The sequence below is a fragment of the Brassica rapa genome, chromosome A01 (assembly GCF_000309985.2).
Source record: "Brassica rapa cultivar Chiifu-401-42 chromosome A01, CAAS_Brap_v3.01, whole genome shotgun sequence".
Lineage (NCBI taxonomy): Eukaryota > Viridiplantae > Streptophyta > Magnoliopsida > Brassicales > Brassicaceae > Brassica > Brassica rapa.
In genome coordinates this window covers 5,830,402-5,844,313 of record NC_024795.2, presented here as the reverse complement: position 1 = coordinate 5,844,313, position 13,912 = coordinate 5,830,402, and the positions used below count along the sequence as shown (strand labels likewise).

At 33.9% G+C, this 13,912-nt stretch overlaps 3 protein-coding genes across 9 annotated transcripts; 1 reads left to right on the top strand and 2 right to left on the bottom strand.

Annotated features, from left to right (window-relative positions):
- Positions 1–1,398: 1,398 nt before the first annotated feature.
- Positions 1,399–5,079, bottom strand: LOC103857888. Its single transcript, XM_033273812.1, has one exon. The coding sequence runs from the start codon at positions 3,649–3,651 to the stop codon at positions 3,031–3,033; it is 621 nt and encodes a 206-aa protein (XP_033129703.1). The 5' UTR covers positions 3,652–5,079; the 3' UTR covers positions 1,399–3,030.
- A 3,410-nt stretch (positions 5,080–8,489) lies between these two features.
- LOC103857855 (protein FAR1-RELATED SEQUENCE 1) lies at positions 8,490–11,830 on the bottom strand. 6 transcript variants are annotated; one of them, XR_631059.3, is made up of 7 exons: positions 11,709–11,830; positions 9,489–11,405; positions 9,311–9,418; positions 9,153–9,221; positions 9,046–9,106; positions 8,888–8,941; positions 8,490–8,784 (listed from the first exon to the last, which is right to left on the bottom strand). XR_631059.3 is itself a non-coding variant. In XM_009135122.3 (7 exons), the coding sequence occupies exons 2-7, from the start codon at positions 11,367–11,369 to the stop codon at positions 8,701–8,703; spliced, it is 2,226 nt and encodes a 741-aa protein (XP_009133370.1). In that variant the 5' UTR covers positions 11,370–11,405; positions 11,709–11,830; the 3' UTR covers positions 8,497–8,700. The 6 variants fall into 6 exon arrangements, 4 of the variants coding, with proteins under 4 accessions (XP_009133370.1, XP_009133362.1, XP_009133354.1 ...); XR_631064.3 differs by having other exon boundaries at positions 8,490–8,778; XM_009135122.3 differs by having other exon boundaries at positions 8,497–8,778; positions 9,046–9,081.
- A 183-nt stretch (positions 11,831–12,013) lies between these two features.
- LOC103857845 (uncharacterized N-acetyltransferase ycf52) lies at positions 12,014–13,672 on the top strand. Of its 2 annotated transcripts, none has more exons than XR_001958210.2 (4): positions 12,014–12,727; positions 12,853–12,921; positions 13,023–13,079; positions 13,338–13,672. XR_001958210.2 is itself a non-coding variant. In XM_009135095.3 (4 exons), the coding sequence occupies exons 1-4, from the start codon at positions 12,266–12,268 to the stop codon at positions 13,417–13,419; spliced, it is 660 nt and encodes a 219-aa protein (XP_009133343.1). In that variant the 5' UTR covers positions 12,048–12,265; the 3' UTR covers positions 13,420–13,672. The 2 variants fall into 2 exon arrangements, 1 of the variants encoding a protein (XP_009133343.1); XM_009135095.3 differs by having other exon boundaries at positions 12,048–12,727; positions 12,863–12,921.
- The last annotated feature ends 240 nt before the right edge of the window (positions 13,673–13,912 follow it).

The following is a 13,912-nucleotide window of genomic DNA, read 5'->3' as shown; positions in this document are numbered from 1 at the left end:
TTTCTAATAATGCTATAACTGTCAGTTTACTTGTTCCTTCTGGACTGGTGGCTGTTTTGATAATACTAAGTAGGAGACTCATTTCACCGAAGTGCTTCACCCATTTCCTGTGCTTGATGTCCGAGTAAACTATATCCTACTTTGTCTGTTCTGTTGTCCCACCATCTATCAACCAAGTCCTTCCATGATTCTTCTCCTACACCGTCTCAGACCGGATTTTGGTTTATGTAGATTCATATGAACATGGAAAACGATGGGGACTTTACCTTTTCAGTTGTTTCACTCCTATGGCTTTAGGGGCAAAAACATTAAACTCCAGCCCTTCAAGTTCCGGCAAACCCCAATCAGGAGCCTCACTGAGCCACGGCGAGAGACTACTGTCCTTTTTTAAAAATCAGGATGCCTTGGTTTTACTTAAGCGAGAAAAACGAAGTCAAAAACTAGTAGGCAAAGCACACACCATGTCAACATAACGGGAATAAGATGAGAATGCACTGAAACATATGGGCCATTTACCAATCCTTTGGCTTTAATTTTTGCGGCCATTCTTTAGGATTTTCAATGAGGCGATTTTAGTTAAAATTAAGATTGTGTACCAAAAACTGTAGTGAGACCCACCTTATATATGGTTTATTACAATGGTTATGTGGAGATTAATTCACTCAAATTCATGGGAATAATCGACATAATACTTATTTTTGTTCACACGTAATAAAGCTGTTCATGTGTTTCAAACATTTCCATATAATGATATCTTTAACGAGTAGTGGTTTAAGGCTCACATGGAAAACGGACTGAGCATCAATCTTATTTGGAGGATGAGAATTATAAAAAGCTTTCAGAAACATGAATAAAATCGCATTTATTATATGCGGTTTTAGCTATGCATCTCCGTTTCATCCGCTTCGGTCCGACATGTTTACTTATCTTTCTTATCCACTTGTCAGTTTAGGTTTACTAACATTGTACTAGTCTAGTTAGTTATAACATTTTGTTACTTGGTATTGTTAGCACCAGCTAGTAAAATAAAACTGCTTAACTATAAACACGACATATATTGTATACTTTACGGTTCATTGATGAGAGCATTATTCAATCTTAGACTTCCCCTTCTATATCATCTGCTTTCGTTATCGAACCAGCTAGGTTTATCGAGAAAATAATAATAATAATAATAGCTAAACTCCATGCACGTAAAACACGTACAAATATTAATTTGATTTATCTCGGCCATTTCACACTTGATCACATATAAAAACAAACATGTCATCTTTCACGCTATAACCTCAACTTTAAACAATTATAAATTGCAATAAAACATTTTTGTTTGATTAGGTGATACAATTAAACTTTTAAACTAATTAGATTGACTTGGTCGTCGTTTTGTTTGCTTTTTATTGTGTGTGTGTTTATTTTGCTTGTCGATGAAGTTAATTGTCCTTGCTTAATGCTCAAGAGTCACTTTATATTTTTTTAAATTTAACATAGCTATCAATACATTGTTTCCTTACATGTATGATAAAGTGTCAGTCTTTATCTCGCCAAGTATTTCTATTCATAATTTCGTAGAACCAATTAGCTTATGCGTGCAGGACAAAGCTATGCGTCTAACTTGTTTGAATGGGTCAGGTGCTATCATATGAAGTAATGAGTCAAAATCTAATCGAGAAATTAGAGTTTTCTTCGAGTCCATTCTCCAGTATGTTTTTTTTATACTGGATATTCGGCGATATGATATGCAATTTTTTTACTATATGGTTATTACCAAATCGTGACGTTCACGTTGTAAAAATGATTTCAATTTATTCAGTTAGAAAACAAACTGTATAGCCTATATATTCACTTGGATTCACTAAAACAAAATAACGAATGAACCAATATATGGTCCATCCAGCACCTATTATTACGTATAACAATTCAGATAATTTCTTTTAAAGCAAGTTTGAACCCAATTTTAGCATGTCAGTGAAATGTGAACGGAATCTAACAACCATTTACACAAAGTTGACTTTGCGATATAATCCGTAGGAGTGATATTAAACTTTGACCGAGAACTAAGATTTTTCATTATCTCTAAATCAATTGGAGACAGAATTGAGTAAATTTTTTGACTGCGGACATTGTTCAACTGATGATGCTTTTGGCCTTTATTTTGACTAATTCTCTCTGTCGGCTTCACTGATGAAATTACAGCATAAATAAATATCTCTCTTACGTTGCAGAATTTTCTTCATTCAAATGTTTGTAAACTGTCACCAATACATAAAAAATAACGAAAAATGTACGCGTTTTTGAACATGAGTATATGACTAAGTCTCCGACATCACCTTACTTCTTTATTAGTTTTATTTGTGTCATTCACTTTTGCATGTGTAATTATTGTATATGTACTAGATCAATTGTTCACACACGCATATCAAAAATATTTAAACCTAAGTTATAACACAAAAAGAACGTATAGAGAGTTATAACACAACAACAACAACAAAAAAAGAAGTATAAAGTACTACCTTATATCTTGGTCGTTGTTTAACTGTGATGTATATGATCCAGTACATTTTACTGAAACATATCAAAGTATTTGAAGTGATTTTCTTATAACATGTGGATTTAATATATAGTTCGAAACTTGACATAACATGTTTTTATCATCAATATATTAGTCCTGCTTTGTCATCAATATATTAGTCTTTTCTATAGGTACAAGAAAAATGTTTTCGTATGTACTTACATTCCTACAAATGTAAAACAAAATCACCCTTTCTTAAATCTTATGTCAAGTTTCGAACTATATATTAAATCCACATTTTCAAGAAAATAGAGTAAGATAATCGACGTACAAAATCTTCATCATCTATAGGAACAGAAAACAAAATGTTTATTACACATATTATTAGAAATGCTTAATGAAATATTCTTTCTCCCCCCCCCCCCCCCCCCCCCACCCCCAAAAAAAAAAAATCCCCTTGAGTAGTAACATCATGATAATCATTATTTTCATCTTCATCTAATTACTAAAAAGAAGCTATATTATAAATCAAGATCGCTCATCATAAACTCCTCCAACGTTTCCGTCGCTTGGTGAAAATCGTGATAATAATAATCCACATGATCCAAGCCATCATCATAACTACTGTTCACTGAATATTCCCTCAAAAGATCATGATCTTGTTGATCAAACACGGAGTTACTTTCTTCACCCAGCTGATAGGTCGTCGTAGCTTCCGTACCTGACCAAGTCACGTGACGCTCGTTATTCACATGCTGGTTAAGCACATGATCGTGACCATAACTCTTTCGATCTCCGGAGACCGGAAAGATAGCTTCTTTCGAGATTGTAGTTGGAGAACCGAAATCCAGAGTCACCGGACCCCTTCTACGGTTGGATTCACCACCAGAAGAGCGTCCAGTGAATTTCTGCACAAGAGCTCGGAAATTGCTAGGGTTTGCGTTCAGAAGAGTCGTTGGTACGGCTCTCCTCGAAGCCCTAGATCTTCTTCCAGACGTTTCATGAGCCTCCACAATACCACCGCCGTCTCCGAGGGATGATGGCATCATATTAATACCATTGAAGCATGGACTAAGCTCTTGAACTTGGTGTGGTTCATAGTGTTGTAACCACTGGCCTGCTCTAGACGAGTTGTTGTTCATTGGACTTTTTTTTTGTTTTCTCTGTTTATTTTATTTTTTTCTTTGGTGTACCGTGTATTCATTGCATATGCTTTAGGATTAAGGTTAAGGTTACACTTATATATGCGAAGGAGATGTAACCATTGATGGTCGTACTAACCCTGAAATAAAATAAAATAGAACTATTGATGGTCGTTGACTTGTACCTTCAATTTTTAATACGTTTTGTATTTTAATAACTCAATCAAATAATTTGGGCAGTGTGTAAAATCATTATGAGTGTTGAGGAAGTAATTGTATAAACTAGTATTTAGTTTAAATATTCGTATAATGTTTTCTTTTATTGAAAATATTCGGGTAATGTTCTATTGATGTAAACAATTTATGGTGATTCAGTAGTTGGTCACTACTATCTGCATAGTTCAGCTATGGTTAAATTATAAGGATGTTCAGCCTTTTCAGGGATTTTCATTATTCTTTGCATCGAAATTGACCCCAAAATTACTTCGGGTATATAGAAAACATTTGCTTCGTTTTGATTGTGGGTTTGATGGTAGGTTTTCTTAAGCGCAAGTAGGTTCATCCGTTAAATTTTCATCTTAAACATTAAATTTTCTTAATTATTTAAAATTTCAAATCGTTTCCTTTTTAGACTGGAAAATATTTTATATTATTTTCTAATGAACAAAATATTTGACACTTTCTAAAGCAACTGTATTTAACCAACTAATCATCACCCAGGATAAGTAAAATTTAACATTTTTTCTTTTGCAAATCGCTTCCACCAGAAGAAGAAAATATATGTTTTTCACAAACAAAAAACAAGAAAAGAAAATATATCCAAACATGATCATATCGAAGATGTCCGCATAAAACTACTATCAGTTGATTATATTTTTAGTTTTACCGTTTACATATTTATTTATTTTATCAGAAGTTTATTATAGTAATGTGCTAATTTTCAAAAATTACATTTCATAAGATCGTTAGCTTATATGTAAGTTAATTTCAGTGTTGTATTGAAAGTTGTATATATATACATGTATGTGTAATGTACATTACACCAAAAAAATGTATAATGTACACCAATATTAATATTTTAGGTGGATGGAGATGGAGTGATCATGAAAATAATTTTATAGGAAACCACGAATGGTGATAACATGAAGCATGATACAGAAAGACTTGACTTTGATGATTTCCTCTCTTTTCGGTTCTCTCGATCGTTTACTGGTCAATGCATCTTTTTATATGCCATTGGTTTGGAAACTAATTACTTTTTAAACAAAATTACGATATTTACTTGTATGCAGGGTCGGCCCTTGAGGGCATCTCCAACCCATAACATCATTCTGGTGTCAAAATCACACCATTTTAGTATAATTTTAACATTAAAATTTTTTGAGTCTCCAACCACAACACCAAATATTACACCAAAAAGAATATTCTTTATTATTATATTATTAATTAAGATTCTTTTAGTTTTAATAAATACTAATTATTATATAAATATATTATGTAGCGAAATATTATATTAAAATATTAACATATTTCAAATGTAAATATATTATATTAAAATATTAATTTTAATTTCGTAATTTAAATTTTCAATGTCTAAATTAAAATTTGTTATGTATTTTCAATTTTCAATGTCTAAATTAAAATTTGTTATGTATTCTAAATTTTCAATGTTTACACTTAAGAGAACAAAATAATAATGATAAACTTATTTTTATTTAAAATAATTGATGCAATTGTAAAAAGGTAATATAAATCAAATGTAGTTATATAATACCCACTGAAATTAACAGTTGTGGTTTAACTAAAAAAAACAGTTTGGTTTAACAAAAAAAAACAGTTTTGGTTTAACAAAAAAAAAACAGTTTTGAAAAAAAAAACTTTTTGCCGTTGCTACAGTGTACCACCAAATATGGTGTAGCACTGTAGCAAGAAAGAGAATCACACTATAATACCGTCATATTTACAGTCTGGTTGGAGAAAAAAAACATTAAATTCAACACTATCTTACCGTTTTACCGTCCGATAGGAGTTGACCTAAGATTTTGGGGACTTATACTGGATCTATGTAAATTTTATTTTTTACAAATTCGAATGCCTAAATTTTTTTTAAAAAACTTATTTGTATATAATTTTTTCAAAAATTTTGGAGACCTGTTACGAATGTTTCACCTAGCGTCCAGAACCACTTGTGGGATGAAAGAAAAGTAATCTCCCCATTTAGACTCACATTCTACCAAGTCGTTTGGTAATTTATAAAATTCATCATTAATTCATTTAAAATGCATTTAGGATAATTGCATAGTGATAAAAAAAAAACTCCAAAATCAGTTTTTTTTTCACATTTGACCAACTATTTAGAATATATATAGGATAGTTGCATATGTAAAACTTTTGCGGTCGGAGAGTGTGATAATCTTTAAGGATTGCTCATGATCATCGATATAAATTCAGGTATAAATTAGTTTTGCTAGTGCTGAGATTTTTTCTTGATCGATAACGAGGAGTCGATGACTAATTCATTCTTTCTTTCTAAAGGACTCAAACTTTTAAAATAAAATGTAAATGCTGTTAGAATGATTGGCTTGGATATCACTAAAATTTATTATAGTAGCTTCTTTTTCTTTAACTATATCAATTATATTATATTTGTAATTTTTGTTCAAACTTAAGATAATAAAAACTGAAGCAAACAAAATAAATTTCCCAATCCAGAAAACTTGCTATTAATTAAGGATCGTCTATATATGACGTGAGCAATGACGGAAGCTGATAACGTCGTTACAAGTAACAAGTTAAAGAATATAATATACTTAATTATTCATTAATAAATTTACTGTATGTATCATACTAACGTGACTATTTTATTGTAAGAAATTTTAAGCGTAAGTATTGTCATTTCAATAAACCCAAAATAGATTTAATTACCGTTTAACCAGCTGTCACTAGTTCGTCAATTAGGCGGTGGGTTTATTTGATGAAGCTTCCTAACGCCTTATTAAAATACACAAATCCAAGTACTATGTAATATGTACAAAAGAACGTACACGACCGATGGACCAGAAGACTTGAAGTTTTTATTAAAAAATCACCAATAGTATTTCAATTCTAAAAATTTTTAAAATCGATTTTTTTTGTCAACTTTAAAAATCGATTTAAGTTACTCAAATAACTTTAACATTAAAATTTACTTATCTTGAATTAAATATTAGGCATTCAAGTAATTGTAAAATACTTAATTAAACACTTGAAAACCCAATCCAAATACCAAAATTTCCACTATATAAGTACGAAAAAGGAGTCAAACACGCAAAAACTGTATATGCAGCCAATAAAAGATGCTTTCAAGAAGTCAATAGTAAGTTGGCGTCAAACATCTTGACCAAAAATCACAATTCTTAGTGCTCACCAATGTTCAAGGGACTATATGATAATATGATTTAAGTAGTTGACATGTGAGTTATATTATCTTTCTACAAGGAAAACCTCAAAGATAATTCTTCGTTTGAATTCAAACTTGTGGAAAATTTCTTCTACTTCTCATATTTGCTTTTGGACAGCAAAAAATTATGAGTAATTATATATATGATTAGTCTAACTACTTCTTAAACAAAAGTACGGTTTAAATTTGTTTTGACACAATATGTGTTTGCGTTTATATAAAAACAAAATAGAGAAACTATTATACTTTTGATACACAAAACATTTCTTAATTATGTGACAACCCGAGTTCAAACCCGACATAACGTGATCTCTCAGTCCATGTCAACCCGATTAAATGATTCAAGAGCAACTTCAGGACATGTTCGTGATCATACCAAAAATGTTCGTGATCTCTCAGTCTATCCTATCAAATATCTCACATTGAGACTTGAAAGACTTGTGGGCTAATATTTAATTGTATGGTAATCTTCCATTTTAATCTAAATCTGATACCGTATGTCAAATAAAATAACAATATTTTTTATTTACTTACTAAATTTTTCTATAGTGAAGTAACAAAAAACTTGTGTAATAGAATTTTGACAAAATAATTACCAAAAGGAATTTTATTATTTTATATTTAATTTGGAAAACAAAACTGTAACATACAAACATAGCCTTTAGTGAAGATAATATTTATTATAATTTTTCAATCTAAAAGCTTATTTTTTGCCCTTTTAGAATGAATACTAACAGATTAAGAGAAACTTATCCTAGTGATATTAATAGTGATATGTTCAAGAACAATATGTTTTCCTTCACAAAAAGAAGAAGAAATAATAATAAGGGAGAGAATTATGTCCTATATAAAATTTGTGAATATGTCCTATATAAAATTATGTCCTAAGCCAATGTTTCGAATTTTCAGCATAGCTCTGTGAATTATGTTCATATTAAACTTGTGGTAGAATTGAAATTTCCCTTTTAATATAATATAAGATTTCAATTTCTCTCGATTGTGGTTTGTCTATCCGTGGCAATCTGATCCCACAAACTTCACGTATTATTAGATATCTAATTCTGAATGCGAAGGGACATATCATATATATCTCATATTGAGATTTGAAAGACTTGTGAACTAATGAAATGTGTGGCAATCTTTCAATCTGTAGCTAGTTTTTGGATATGAAATCATTCAATTACTAATATATCATTCTGGTGATCTAAAGATAATTTTTTTCATTCAAGAAAAGGTCTCAAAAACGAAGATAAGTTTGTTTGGCAGTGACGAAGACATCTATGCATCTTACTAGTTTCAGATATCTCTGGGTCTTAACCGATGCTCACATGATTTTCTTTTGTTATATATATATATATGTGTGTGTGTGTGTGCGTGTGTGTGTTAAGGATCAGGAGGATTGTTTGATATAATCTTGACTCGAAAGCTACATGCAGAGAACCCTCAGATTCTAAAAAGGCATAACTCGTAAGAAGGAAACATTTTACCACCGCTAACAAGTTTTTTAGCTGTACCACTTGTCTGTACACAAACATTCAATTTTTTTTCCATCAAAACTTAAATCAAATATATTAAAATGTTAAACTCTCCTGCTTAAACGGACAAGTAACTCAGAGAGATACATTCTTGTTGGATTGTTGATGTTTTGAAGACTCGCAATGTTGCTGAGGATGATGTCTAAAACTTGTCTGTCCCTAACATTCATGAATAAACAAAAACTCTTTTGTGAAAAAAAAAAAAAAGAGAAGCGCAAGAAAATCCGAGATAGCTTCAAAAGGTCTAGTTCAAGTCTTTTACCATGTCCTGAAGTCTTTCATACATAACTTGATCTGGTCTGAAACTTAATTGATCCTGCCATAATTTTCAACATTGAATTTTAATTAAAACCAGCTCAAAAACTCATCTATGAAATAAATATTTGAGGTTATGCAGACTTGATTCAGTGAACAACTTACAGTTTCATAAAGCCTTTGCTGTGTTATGGATTGTCCCTGCAATGAGATATAATAAAAGGATCTTCAGCAGTTTAAACACCATAGAACATAAGCAGTTACATACATACCAGTGAGTGTATGTTTTGATGGGAAGTAGAATATCCATTTCGGTTTGAGGCCATCATGCTTATTTGTCCCTGTTGATCACAGAGAAGAGCTAACAATGTTAGTTTGCAGTTTGACACTTTCTTAAATTATATAGCTGTAAAGGACTTTTCTAGTGTACCATTTCATGTGACATTTGTTGAGCGCTGAGGTAGTCGTCAAGAATCGAGTAACGGTGTCTTTGTTCTTGCAAAGCAGTTTCTTTCCAGGCTTCATGTAATGAATGTTCCTTTAGACAAAGAGAAAGCCACGTTAGCCCAAATACTTTGTCTTATGAAGACAATGATCATAAGATTAACCTGTCCTGTGTCAGCCACATTCTCATTAAAAGAGTTGTTGTTGTTATGTTCTTCATGAGCTACATCAGAGTCTGACTCTTCAACAATGTGGATCACGTTACTTGTGATCTCACACTTTCTAAAAGCTTCATTCAACACATTCATCACAGCGTTATAACTCTCTTCAGATAAAGATGCTTCCTCACTCAACTTCAAAGACCGGAGACAAAGATCCTTATACCGCTGAGCTTTAGTTAAATCTCCACACATCAGATCAGACTCAACAGCTTCTCTCCTTCTCGCATCTTTTCTCCAACGCTTCAACACATACCGAGAAGGAACACTAAGTTCTCCAGACATCTGCAGAACAATCATCGCGTGTCTACAAAGAAACCCTTTGAACTCAAACAATCTACACGAACAGACAACTTCAGATGATTCAGAGCTCCACACCACAACGAACGCACGGTTCTGCTCATAGTCTTGAACCCTGAAAGTCATCTTCTTGTTGTTACCCTCGTCGCTTTCTATCTTCGGATGACAAGCAACACCTCCCAACACCTCAACCTGAAACCTCTTGAACATCTCGCGCGTGTACAGCTCAGCCATCTGCTTCCCAAACGGTGAAGGAGACTTCAACCCAGGCTGTTTACACAACGTCTCAATCTCAGCCTTCTCTTCCTCTTCAACTCTCTCTTGTACCATCCTCTTGTACTGATCAAGAAACGCTCTCAAAGTGGTTTTCCTTTGAATATACTTATCCAAAACAGAATCTGCACTACACATCCCCGCCAGAGAAACATCTTGCATATACACAGGAACCCAATGCTCTCTATCTTCATACAGAGAACGGAGCCAATCATTGTCTCTCACACCAAACCTATCAACCACCTCACACCATCTCTCTTCAAACTCATCTCCCTTGCAAGAACCGTAAATAGCTTCGTTTATCTCATCTACAAAGCCTTGACCAACCTTCTCAGACATCTGACCAAGAGTATCATACATGTTAAAACAATGTCTAGACGCTGGCAAAGCTTCAGAGACAGCTTCTTTGAGGGTCTGGTCGTGTTTGGTGAGTATAACTCTAGGTTGACGTCCGTTCATCGCCTTTAACCATGACTTAAAAAGCCAAACGAATCCAGATTTAGTAGACTCATCGTCTAACAACAGTCCACAACCAAGTAACAACCACTGTCCATGGTGGTTAACTCCAATAAACGCCACAAGAGGAAGCTTATACTCGTTCTTGACGAACGTAGTGTCTATAGACACAACATCAGAGAAACAAGCATAGTCCAATCTCCCCTTTGCGTCAACCCAAAAGACGCTTCTTAGAGTCTGATCAACGGCGTAGAAGAAGAAAGGATTCTCAGCTTGCATATCAGTAAAGAAGCTTAGGAGTCTCTCAACGTCTCCACCCTCCAAAGCTTGAAACTTTCTGCTGCTTTTCATCTCCTTTCCACGTCCACAAGACTCTCTTATGGAAGTGGTTTGACCAGAGGGGAAGGTCTCGTGGTTATGTTCTTTGACCAAAGCGCGAATCACCCACCTCCCATCTTGTCTTTTCTTGACGTGTAAGCAGGCTTTACAATCTGTTTTGGAGGAAGAAAGGTTTGTTCTTCTACCGCGTTTTCTCGCTTGAGGGATGTTTATGTCTTCTTCTTCTTCTGCTTCATCTGTTTTCTTGGTTCCGTAACGTGTACAAACGAACTTGGCGTCGATGAACTTCCCACTCATTCTTGAACGGCGGCTAGCTTTTATAATGGTGTTGAAACCGATAAATTTAGCGTACCCTTTGTAGAACTCAAAGGCTTCCTCTTTGGATTCAAACTCTAAACCTTCGTTGATCCTTTGATCATCATCACATTCTCCTGACGACATTTCGAGATCAATCTCCATTCAATGAAGCTTTGCTTCACCCTTTAAACTAAACATGTGAACACAGAGTTGGTTAGTCATCCAAAGTTGGGAACTTTACGTCATTAATGTAAAGCAAAACAGCTTCAGATATGGAAACGAATCATCTACACAAGAAAAGTCAAAACCTTTAATATCCATAATCAGCTCAAAACCAAATAGTTAATAGATTTAAGACAAAACAATAAAACTCATGATTCAGACAAAAACACAAGGAACGACACGTAAGCAACTCAGATCGATGCACTAACTACGGTACAAAACAGAGGAGATCAGAAACTAGTTTACTAAAAGTTCAAAGGTAAAAAAAAACGGTTACATGAGGAGGGAAGAAGAGAGTGATGACTGGTGGCGAGTACAGAGTCGATCTTCGTTTCAGCGAAGTTTTGATCTTTAGGGCGAAGAACAGTCGTCGTCTCCGTCGTACTCGCCTTTTTATACTCTCACCACTTCTCCGGTTCTTGTAACTAAACCGGATTCTAATTGTCGATAACCGAATACCTTTTTTGTCGTAAACCGGATTCTTCTGTAAAGGCTAAAGAAGAATCTTGAGCTGTCCGGTTATGTTATTCTCACCACTTATCCGGTTGTCGTAATTACTAAACCGGATTTTAATTGTCGATAGCCGGATTGTTTCTTTGTAACTCCAAAGAAAAATCTTGAGCCACACAGTTTGTTTAGTTCTAATTGTCGATAACGGTTCTTCTTCACCCCTCTGCAGATTCTCTCGGACAAATCCGACACAAAGGTTTCATCTTTAATCGATTTTCATTAGAAATTAAGATCAAAGTTTCGAACTTTACGCTTCTGGTAGTTAGTTTCCTCAGGAAAGTATGCGTCTTGGAATGTTGATTTAGCTCATTTTGTGTGATCAAGAAATGGGTTTTGCGGTTTGTGTTGGTAATGCATCTCTTGCATCTATGGAACTGAGGTGGGTGAGAAGAAGCAAATGTGATGATGCTCCTCGTTCGATACCAATTTTTATCTCTACGCTGAAGAAAGACGTTAATCTAGAGGAGCTGAGGCATTTGTATTCACGTTGTGACCACTCTTGCAACCGTTTGGCTAAGAATGGTAATGGCATCGTTGACATGAAGAAGCTGCGTACAGCTATCTCCCATAGCGATGTTGTTGTCTCTGTGTTTTGCAAACCTCATCACACGGTACTTGTTGAAGATGATGAACAAGAAAGTTTGTCTTCCAAACAAAACAAGGATGAGAGTTCTCTGGGAGATATGTTTCAGGACGTGTTGCCTCTCGCTCCTTCAAATGGTCAGCTTGTTGGGTTTGGTCGTGCCTATTCTGATTATGGCTTGACCGCTTCTATTCACGATCTAATGGTATTTTTTTTTATCTATATTCACAAGTTTCAAAGATTGTTTAGTTGAATTTTGCTTTCATTACCAGGTCTACTTGAGATGTAGTACCTTGTGTTTTGGTGCTAAGATGTGTAACTTGGTCTCAGTGTCTTCCAGGTTTTACCTTCACTTCAACGAATGGGGATTGGTAAACTGATTGTTAACAGAATCACCAGGTTTGATGAGACTTTTCTACTACGATCTTGCTTTACTTTAATCCCTTCTTGAAATATCAAATTGCCTCATTCATCGAGGAAAAAAACTACTGTTTCAATAGGCTTCTCACAAGTAGAGACATCTACGACATAGCAGCTCTCTGCTTCGAGCATGAAAGGTAATGTAATGCCTTTACCTCTGACATAACACTAATACACTTCCTTAACAGCTTATGAGTTCTTTGTTGTATCCTTTCACCTCTAGGTTTAGAACCTTATTAAGGATTTGGTGATGGTGTCTTACTAATGATAAGTGTTGAATATATATATATATATATATATGGGATTGATATTAGTACAAGATTGAATTAAATGTGAATGGAGAGTCTTTATGCATAATCTACTGATGATAAAGAAACTCTTTGTGTTTGTCTCAGGCCATTCTTTAAAGCCTGTGGGTTTGCAGATGACAGAATGGGTTCCACAACGATGATGTTCACAAAGAGCTTAGAGGCCTGATCTAAACCGAGAAGAAGGCCGTTGGATCTTCTCAAACTATAGGTCAAAGCAAGTTGAATGATCTTTAGACAAAAATCTTTTATGAATCTCTCTCTCTCTGTGATGGTCAGAGAAGAAAAGCCAAAGATTCAGTGTCTTTTTTTTTGCATTTTTGGATTTGATGTCTTGTGACAAACTCGTTTTTCACTTCTCTCATGTCGTGTAAAGCAACGAATATAAGTTAGATTCGGACTATTATTACTCTGTTTCGAGAGGTGGAAATGTACATATCAATTGGATACAAACTATTTTGTCAAAAACGTACTGTTTCTATATGCTTTTCGTTAATAAATACTAAATTTTACTAACGAGAAGAAATAGATAACTTTCAAAGTTATCTTTGTGACTTGCAAAGTACTCCAATGACTTCAATAAATAGTTTACTCAAAGGAACTCGTAGTAATAAACAATAGAAACTATATAATTTAATACTCGATATATTAATATAAACATA

Coding starts and splice junctions, on each gene's coding strand:
- LOC103857888 (XM_033273812.1), bottom strand. CDS start 3,651: ATGAACAACAACTCGTCTAGAGCAGGCCAGTGGTTACAACACTATGAA.
- LOC103857855 (XM_009135114.3), bottom strand. CDS start 11,369: ATGGAGATTGATCTCGAAATGTCGTCAGGAGAATGTGATGATGATCAA. Junction 9,419..9,488: donor ATGTGGCTGACACAGGACAG/GTTAATCTTATG, acceptor CTTTGTCTAAAG/GAACATTCATTACATGAAGC. Junction 9,082..9,152: donor ATCAAAACATACACTCACTG/GTATGTATGTAA, acceptor ATCTCATTGCAG/GGACAATCCATAACACAGCA.
- LOC103857845 (XM_009135095.3), top strand. CDS start 12,266: ATGGGTTTTGCGGTTTGTGTTGGTAATGCATCTCTTGCATCTATGGAA. Junction 12,922..13,022: donor ATTGTTAACAGAATCACCAG/GTTTGATGAGAC, acceptor CTGTTTCAATAG/GCTTCTCACAAGTAGAGACA. Junction 13,080..13,337: donor CTCTGCTTCGAGCATGAAAG/GTAATGTAATGC, acceptor TGTTTGTCTCAG/GCCATTCTTTAAAGCCTGTG.